The sequence below is a fragment of the Scophthalmus maximus genome, chromosome 3, assembly GCF_022379125.1.
Source record: "Scophthalmus maximus strain ysfricsl-2021 chromosome 3, ASM2237912v1, whole genome shotgun sequence".
Taxonomy (NCBI): domain Eukaryota; kingdom Metazoa; phylum Chordata; class Actinopteri; order Pleuronectiformes; family Scophthalmidae; genus Scophthalmus; species Scophthalmus maximus.
Window position 1 is genome coordinate 13,237,904 of NC_061517.1, and position 9,361 is coordinate 13,247,264.

At 41.1% G+C, this 9,361-nt stretch overlaps 1 protein-coding gene across 2 annotated transcripts; it reads left to right on the forward strand.

Moving 5' to 3' along the window:
* The first annotated feature begins 571 nt into the window (after positions 1 to 571).
* LOC118316221 (differentially expressed in FDCP 6 homolog) lies at positions 572 to 9,037 on the forward strand. Of its 2 annotated transcripts, XM_035643803.2 has the most exons (12): positions 572 to 782; positions 2,496 to 2,636; positions 2,767 to 2,952; positions 3,982 to 4,209; positions 4,318 to 4,464; positions 5,405 to 5,467; positions 5,591 to 5,699; positions 5,787 to 6,085; positions 6,163 to 6,329; positions 6,789 to 6,987; positions 7,749 to 7,839; positions 8,263 to 9,037. In XM_035643803.2, the coding sequence occupies exons 1-12, from the start codon at positions 687 to 689 to the stop codon at positions 8,457 to 8,459; spliced, it is 1,923 nt and encodes a 640-aa protein (XP_035499696.1). In that variant the 5' UTR covers positions 572 to 686; the 3' UTR covers positions 8,460 to 9,037. The 2 variants fall into 2 exon arrangements, with proteins under 2 accessions (XP_035499696.1, XP_035499697.1); XM_035643804.2 differs by lacking the exon at positions 5,405 to 5,467 and having other exon boundaries at positions 573 to 782.
* Positions 9,038 to 9,361: the final 324 nt, after the last annotated feature.

The window sequence follows — 9,361 nt, forward strand, 5'->3', positions numbered from 1 at the left end:
AAATGGAACACAAATGGATCAGAACCTTGAGTTAATGAGAGTTTCAGTTTGTTTTTATTTATAGAAACTTAATTGGATATTATTTCCATAGATCTGATTTCATTAATGTATTAAATAGTCATAGGAAACAGTTTAAACATATTTTACTTGTTTATGTATGCCTTCATTTACTCCTCTAGATAGAGATGTGTCTCATTCTGCCACTCAGGTCTGTGGAGATATCATAGTCGGTTATATTAATATGGACTATGTTATATCACAAGTAAATCCTACTGTGTCACCAGTCCCTGAAGGCAGAAAACTGGGCAATTTTTGTTTTTTTTAAAATATATATATACAGTATTGATCATATTATTTACATTATTTCAGCTGTAATAATATTTAGCATAGTTTAAAAGCGAGGTTCTGAGTACTAACACGTTGACTGCAGGACTTGTATTGTGGTGTATTTGTTCTTTCCACCGCTGGAAGGCAGGATGGTGAACAACAAGACACTCCGACTCTGTCGGTGACTGTGGACGTCCAGCAGGTGTCGCTGCGCGCGGACTGGTAAAAACCCCCATGCCTGGCTGACAGCAGTAACACAGTGTAGGTGTCTGGCTGTCACCCAGGGGCCCTGTGTCAACAGCAAAGGGAAGAAGAAGAGACGCAGAGGAGGAAACCAGAGAGTAACACTGCTGCAGAAAATGGATCTGCGGTCGGAGCTACTCAAGTCTATCTGGTACGGCTTCACAGCCCTGGATCTGGAGAAGAGCGGTAAGGTGTCCAAGTCTCAGCTTAAGGTGAGTGGAGGGTCCTCTACATGGAAGATGGGACTTTAGTTTTAAAACTGAGCTCTTTTAAAAAAAAGTTTCTGCTGCTTCATTTCCTACTTCAATTCATATTCCATCATGTTGGTTCACACAGAGGAAGACAGGGTAAAAGAATTTGAAGTGCTCAGCAAACAAACCGTCACAAATGCATTTGTTATTTATTCTTTGTCATATTTGATACTCTGCTCTATGGTATAAGGGTGTAAATCATTTTTCTTATCATCTGTGTGTTTCTGTGTGAAACAAACTTTTTTTTTCTAACCACATTCTGTTCAGAAAGGAACAAATTTGTTCCCTATACTTCAAGCAAAATGCTTTCACTGCTGAAAGAGGGCACAATATGCATCTCTGTCTGACAGGAGCACGAGAGTAACAGTTTGCTCTCAGTTTGTATATGAATGGGAGCCCTCATCTCCAAGCTGTGCTTGCACTGGGCCACGATGTACCAGCTTCTAGTGCAAAGGGTCCTCTGACACTGGACCTGCCCAGAGAACAGCCTGTTGAATAGAGTGTGTTCACAACATGAGTCTGTGTCCGTCAAAAGAACATTGTTACAGTGAGAGCAAGGACAAAGTGGAAACATGCTGGGGGTTGTTGTCTCTCGCCACAGGGCCTCAATAAAGCAGCTGTATTTTTTCTTGTTGTTGATCTCATCGTTATGTCACTTGTTCTTAGTGTGGGTCAGACTCCTTTTCCAGCCACCTCCGTGTTCCTGTGATGTGCTGCCTGCCGCTGCTGGCTCGCAGCGTATCAGCAGCCTCATGACTGTGCTTATCCCCCTCATGCATGCAGCCTGTGCACAGGCACCATGTTCTTAACGCTTGCAGGCAAAGCACTTTGCATGCCTTGGCCTCAAACTGACAGATGTTGTAGTGCACAAGAGACCAGAGACAGGATGTGGTTATGGCTCAACATACAAGAGACTGGTTGTCTGATAAAATGCATTAGATATCTGAAAACGTTACACGCTCTCAGTTTGAAGAAAAAAAGTGTCGCAGTAAAAGCAAAAGCCTGGTTTTGTTGGATAAAATCCCTTTGGACAAACTCGTTCTACTAGAAGTAGTACTTTACTCGGATGACATGTTACTTTTATATAAAATATAGTAACACGATAGGGAATCAGTGTAAAGCATTTCTCTTTTACTTTCAGGAGTACATTTTTACTACTTTTTATTTTCATTTAAATCATCTCAATGTATCATATCTCTCTGTGTTTTTGAACAAAAGTCTCCCATTATTTTAACACTGCCTTTTTAGTTTGTCACCTTTAAACTACTTTGAGCTGCACTAACCTGTACAGACACTTAAATTGATTTCTTGGAGAATTTAAACATTCTAATTGAAAATTTTTCCATGCAGTTTCTCTTACCATTTTGTGTTTTCTCCAGCCACCCAATTTCTCTTTTGTCAAAGGTCAAACTGTATTTTTAGAAAAAATGTGAGTGCTCGTCCTGCTCCTGTAATAAAATAAAAAATGTAGCTCCCTCAAAATCAAAATTACGTTTGTCATTAATAGTGACATAAATGTTTCTCCCTATGGTTTCTCCTTGCAAACAAACTTATCTGTTCAATAGATTATTTAGCTTTGGCGTATTTGAATTGCCTGTGTTCTACGTGTGAAATTAACAAATCAATGTTTAAATATGTTTAAATATGTCTGACCTGTACATTGGGATTTCTCAGGTATTGTCCCACAACCTGTGCACAGTCCTGTGTATCCCACATGACCCAGTTGCTTTGGAGGAGCACTTCAGGGATGATGATGATGGTCCAGTTTCCAGTCAGGGTTATATGCCTTATCTCAACAAATACATTCTGGATAAGGTGATGGAAACACAACTACATGCTCTTTTTTGTTTAATGACATTTATATGCTCTCAAGTCAAGGAAGATTTTGTTGAGAGGTTGTGTGAGAGTTTTGTTTTTTTTAAGTCTCTGCATTTTGTCGTTGTAGGTTGTGGAAGGCTCTTTTAATAAGGAAAGCGTAGATGAGCTCTGTTGGACTCTTACTGCAAAGAAAAACTACCAGACGGTCAAAGACAGCGACACTGTTCTACCAGAGAGGGATGCTTTTCGTCTTTGGTGTCTTTTTAATTTTCTGTCTGAGGACAAATACCCCCTGGTTATGGTTCCTGATGAGGTAGGTTCAACTAGAATATATTTTGATTAGTTTCTTCAACTGCATTCATGACAGTTACAAGCACAAAGAAAATCAAAAAAAAATCGATGCTTTTACTTGGAATGGGAGAAACTGATTATATACAAAACATGATTAACCCCCCCCCCCCCCCGCCCAAAAAAAAGCCCTATATTGTAAGATGACATGAACAATTTTTCACATCTTAAAGTCTGACTTGATATTGCAGCTTGTTTCTAAATTTAGTCACATAAATGCTTTGACTTAATGTGCTCTGTTGTTGACAACAATTCTAGGACAGTAGTCAGTAATCTGCGACCTAAAAATGGCATTGGATCTTTTACTAAAGGTTAAGTACACCCAAGCTGAAACCTCGTATCTTGCCATCATGGAACGTGGGTTTTTTTTTCAAAATGCAATCGTGTGGGCTTGTTTCTCACTTGCAAACTCCTTTTTGGTTTCCTGTCGAGTGTTTTTCATAGCTGCTGCCAAGAGAAAGCCCTAAATTTCAAGGCCAGAGTAGTTTCTGTCATGCTGCGCTTAAGAAAACAAGATCCAGTTGTATTTTGGTATTTTGGCTTCACACACTGACCGTTGTACAGAGAAAACTGTGGTGCAATATGTACCGCAGAGTTGTAAATAGTGCCATGACAGTAGTTCTAATTAAGAAACCACATAAATAAAAGGTACCGCATAGAAAGAACAATATTGTAGAATGTAATCTTTAACAGTAAGCGTTAGAAACTACTAAATAAAGTGTTCAAAAAAGTATAAACCGACTACTCTGATTTTATCAGCCAACAAAACATGTATTGTGAAAAGCTCCATAACTGTAGTGAAGCAAAAAAAATAAAAATCTAATAAAGCCATTAAAATTGAGTTATACTGTTTAAAAAGTAAACAAAGAAACTGGATTATAGTAAAAGAAATATTTTCTTTAGTTACACCCTCCCTTTAATGCAGTGCAGGGACAATTCAAATGAGTCATTTTCATTTTCCCTCTGAAGACGTTTGGTTCCTTTTCCTCTTCAGGTGGAGTACCTCCTCAAGAAAATGTGCATGGCCATGAGTATCGAGTTCAACTGTGTTGAATTAGAGGACTTCTTCTCCCAAGACTCCGTGCAGCAGAGTGGCATTACTGTTTGGGTTTTTCTGGCGATGATGAACTCTGGAAAGACAACCAGAGGAATTGATAAGAGCATAATCAGCATGGCAATAGAGGAAGTATACAGGGAGATAGTCGGTGATGTCCTCAAAGAGGTAGGAGACACATCTGCCGACAGAGGTTGGTGCCTTGGTTCCTGATGTGCTTTTCTCTGTGGTAGTGACAGTATGTGGGTGTGTCGGTGTTTTTCTGCTCGCATGCAGGGTTATTTGTGGAAAAAAGGCCAGCTGAGGAGAAACTGGAAGGAACGCTGGTTCACCTTAAGGCCGAGCAACTTGTCCTACTACACTGGGGAGGACCGTAAGGACTGCCAGGGAAACATAGCTTTGGATGGGAACTGCTGTGTGGAGGTAAGAAGCCGGAGATGATCATCTCTTAAAGCTAAAAACTTTACAATGGAAAGATTGTCTGATTGATAAATTAGCTTTAAATGACAATCAATTCTCATCAGTTTGACCATAAAAGAAAAAGTTACTTTTAAAGTTTTGTACAAATGAGTCATAAATACTCATTAAGACAGTGGTTCCCAACCTGGGGCCGGGGACTCCCCCGAGGGGTTGCAAGGTGAATCAGAGTGGGGAACAAGATGGCTAGCACATTTTTATTTGTAAAGACTTCCCTCATTGTTGGTTTTTCCTGTGAATTGCTGGAACATTTGCTGGACACTCAGAAAATCCCCCAAAACATTAAACTAAAATACAACCTGTGCAACCTGTATGTGCGACCAGTCACAATCAGTCGGTATCAAAGTTATTGAGGAGGGGAGGAGGGCACAACATTATGTTTCACTCTTGTTGTAAAAGAAAATCACCCCTAAATGCTCTTATGATTTTCTAAGGACCCTTCCCTTTACTAAGAGAAACCCCCCTCCCCCATAAAACTGCACTCCCTTCAGTAAAAAGAGCAAACACACGTACAACCTTGCCCCTTTTTTCTAAACACCCCTCCCCCCTTATAATTTTCATACACTCCCTTAGTAGATATTGCCTCATATTAAGGTGCCAAAAGGTTTGGGAACCAGTCCACATTTGTGAAACTGATAATTCTTGTTTCACATTCACAATCAGATTATATTATTTTTTAACTCCGTGTGTTTTGGTGACTTTTGATGTGAACTTCGAGTCAATCATTAGCCGATCAATACCACGTGGTACCAGTGTACCACACTGAGCACTTAGAACAAACATCTGGTCAAGTTCTGACTTTTTCCCTGCAAGAGCACTACACACTGCACCATGTGATACTACAGAGGAAAACAAAGAATCATTCTAAAATCATGCTTTATTATAGGAAGTAGACGATGAGCAAATATTGTTTGGTCGTTCAAAATGGATCAAAAACCTCCTTTTCCCAGTGAGTTCATTGTTTTTTTTCCCTCCTCACCACTGTATATTAAAGAAATGTTCATAAGAAAAATCAACGTAGGGCTAAAGGATATTTATTGATCCAACACAAGTGTTTCCCCTTGTTGAACAGGTGCTGCCAGACCGAGATGGGAAGAGGTGCATGTTTTGTCTTAAAACTCTCTCCAAGTCTTATGAGATGAGCGCATCAGACACCAAACAGAGACAGGAGTGGACTGCAGGTCAGAGAAGACTCACATTCACTGATATTGATCATTGATCCACCTTTTAAAGCTTAATGTTGATATGAAAGATTATTTTCTCCACAGCCATTCAAACAGCCATCAGGCTGCATGTGGAGGGGAAAAAGTCCCTCCACAAAGACCTGAAGCTGAAGCGGCGCGAACAGCGTGAGCAGCGGGAGAAGAGACTGCAGGCCAAGGAGGAGGAGCTGCAAAGGTTGCGGGCCCTGCAGGAGGAACGGGAGCGTAAGCTGGCCGAGCTCGAGCTCCTAAAGGAGGCGCAAAAGCAGGCTCAGGCCCTCCTGGAGCAGGACGAGCAGAGGAGGCGCCAGCAGCATGAGCAGCTCCATCAGGCCCTGCAGGTCCAGCTGCGAGAGGCGGAGGAGGTGAGTGAGGAAGGAAAGAAGGGGGGGGATTATTCAGAGGCAGAAATATGTGACCGTTCATCCCTTTGTGTCTCAAGGCCCGGGTCAGTATGCAGGCAGAAATGGTTCTGAAAGAGGAGGAAGCAGAGAAGCAGAGGAAGAGAATCCAGGAGCTGGAGGAGATGCAGAAGCGCTTGGAGGAGGCGTTGCAGCAGGAGATCAAAGCCAGGCTGGACGAGGAGTCCTTCCGCTATGCTCAAACAGGGTAGAGTGCCAGCCGACTATCTCTGCCCAATGCACAAACACCTACAAACACTTTCACAGCATGATAAGAAGTCATTTGTTTAGGTTTGGAGATTGCAAACAATGATGCATTAGCTGTAAGTAGGGAGGCGGTCATGTGTGGAGACCGTGGATGTTGAGCTGCCAAAAGGAGTTCATGTTGCATTATGTTCCTGAGGAAGTTGAGCTGCCGACAGAGGAAGTTTTTGAATGATGTCATCAGTCAGATCTGTTGTGTTGCCGTTTCTGCACACTCAACCTTTTCAAGTTAAAACTTCCTGGCAGAGTGATCTCATAAATCTACAAACACTTCACATCAGAACCTGTGCATCTTTTCACACTCTGCCTGGTACGTTATATATAACTCTTAAAACCGCTTGGTGTCGGTTGTAAATTACAAATTCTAGAAAACATCATGTTTTGTGTTCTGTGTCGTGTCCAGGTTACTGGCTGAGGAGGAGGAGAAAATGAAGGCACTGATGACCCTGCAGGAGGACCAGGAGGAGTACATCCTGAAGACGCAGAGGGAGAAGCAGGAGCTCAGGCAGGAAATGGAGGCAAAGTCTCGAGCCCTGGAGGAGGCGCAGAGGCAGCTGGAGGAGGTCCGCGCCAACCGGCACAGGGTTGACCAGGACGTAGTGGTAAGAACCCCAAAATGAAGTAAAAAGAAAAACTACATTCATCTTATTTGTCTTATTTCTAAGAGGAAATGTTAAATTGCTTGTTGAAGATCTAGTTTGATGTCTAAATAAAACATTAAGCCAATAGATAGCATTGACTATTTTCAACCCTATTTTCTTTGAGGTTTAAAGCCTATACTATATTACTGTTATGTATTCACCTGACTTTCATTTAACCACATAACCATCAGATGAGCTTTAAAATCTTGAATGTAAACATTTTCTGATACTTTCACACGGCACAAATACATTACAATATGTAGAGAAACGCAGATATTAATGAAACACAAAAGCCATCATGTAGCATTATTAAAAACAGTTCAGTGGTTTCAAAATCCAAGCAGAACCACATTTATGAACATGTTCTCTTATGTTAATAACCTGTCTTTTAATTCACAATTTTACTTTGTCCATTTAATACTTTGTGTGATTTATTCCATGTAGCTTTTTTCACTTGAACAGAGTGGTCTATAATTTCTGCTCTGCTTATCTTCCCCAGACTATTATACTATCAATATGTCTTTACTTTGATGTCTGAGATCTTATCATGAGTTCCTTATTTCTAATATGTATTTTAATCTTGGCTGGTTTGTAATGCCAATTCAACCAACAGAGTGCACAAATCTGCCAACACATTCCAGCGTCAGTTGGATTATTTTCGTGGTTATCGCTCGTATATGAAACAGAAGTTTTAATGTGTAGCTCTTCTTTCTCTCCGACAGGCTGCGCAGAGGAAACTGCGCCAGGCGAGCACTAACGTCAAGCACTGGAACGTCCAGATGAACAGACTGATGCGACCTATCGGACCAGGCGGTACGTGTCCCGTCTATAGGGCCAAATGGTGGATTATGAAATGTGACTGCAAAGATTTTTAACAGCTGTATGAATAGGAAACTGTGTATGAAAAATAATTGTTTTTGTTTTTATGCTACTGTCAGCATTTGAAATTGTTCCCTCGATTAAAAGACTCAAGGTTACAAGTGCCAGTGTTAAATGCCATCGCTGAGGTTGGGTTGACATTTATAACAGTGCTTCCAGTAAAGATTAGTGTTACACCATTGTCTTAGTTAAGAGATGTTTGTGAATATTCTACTGTCTGTCTTACTAGGTAGACAAAATAAATTATTCTTTAGATACAATACCCCTGTAAAAACAAATTAAATATAAGTATGTATGAATTTGTCTGCTGTAAACCTTTTTCTGAAGTATCTTGTTGTTACTGTCCTTGTTTTTCAGAGAAGAGACCGTCGTTAGGGAGCTCTTTCTCAGCCTTCCAGATCCCGACGCAGAGAGATCCTGGGCTGCGTCTCAGAAGGAGATCTGGATCAGAGGATCAGGACGAGGAGAGCAAAGAAAATGTTGACAACCGAGCCGGGTGTGATTTAGAAAAGCGCCGCTCCCATGCCTCTAACGGAGACATGGACATCCCCTGAAAACATGAATCAGAGAGGCTGCCCAGCTCACATCTGGTCTCACTGTGAGGTTTTCTGACAGGAAGGGCTAGAGCAGGCTGTCGAATATGTGAACAATATGGGAAAACAGTGGGACATCTACACTTAAAACAGAATTTACGGTACTACCATTAAATGTTGAATCTACTGACCTCAATTCACAGACAAACACAGCTAAAGTGAGAAGATGCGTTTGCAATATTCACTGCTGAACTAACGCTTTGACGCAACCTGTGTGAGGCCTGCTCGGAAAATACACGATACCTCAGTACGAAGAAGAGGGGTAGTTGATGTTTAATTACTAATACATACATAATGGTAGCGCATTTGTTTAGCCCGGTAATATTGAGAGTAAACTTTTGGGGGGTTTATTGAGGCGAGGTTTCCTGATATTTGTGAAAAGTTCGTCAACAAGTATGAGTTTCAGTCTATAAGAGTATCACACCTCGCAAACAGGAAAGAGAAAGAGAGAAGGGGGGAAGAGAGAGACTCTGTTTGAGCTTCCTGTTTCTACTGTCATTTAACATAACTGTAAATAAAAGAGTGAATTAATACCATGATCAGATTTCTGCTGTTGTCTTTACTGTGTTAAATGATGTGTGACATAGCATAGCTCGCGAACTGAAAAGCTGAAATGATTAAACTATCGTTGACTAATCGTATGTATCATAAATGACGTATAACATTTATTCCAAAGACCACATGCACTGTGGAAACAGTTGAAGCCCACAGTGCTGAATGTGCAAACCGCACGTCTGCTTAAGTTTGAATCAGAGTCCTGATTAGTTCAAAGTTGACGTGTGTCATCACTGACGAACGTCACATCTCTCGCTGGTAAAACCTTTGGCTCACTTGAGTGAACAGAGACATCCCCTGACAAACCA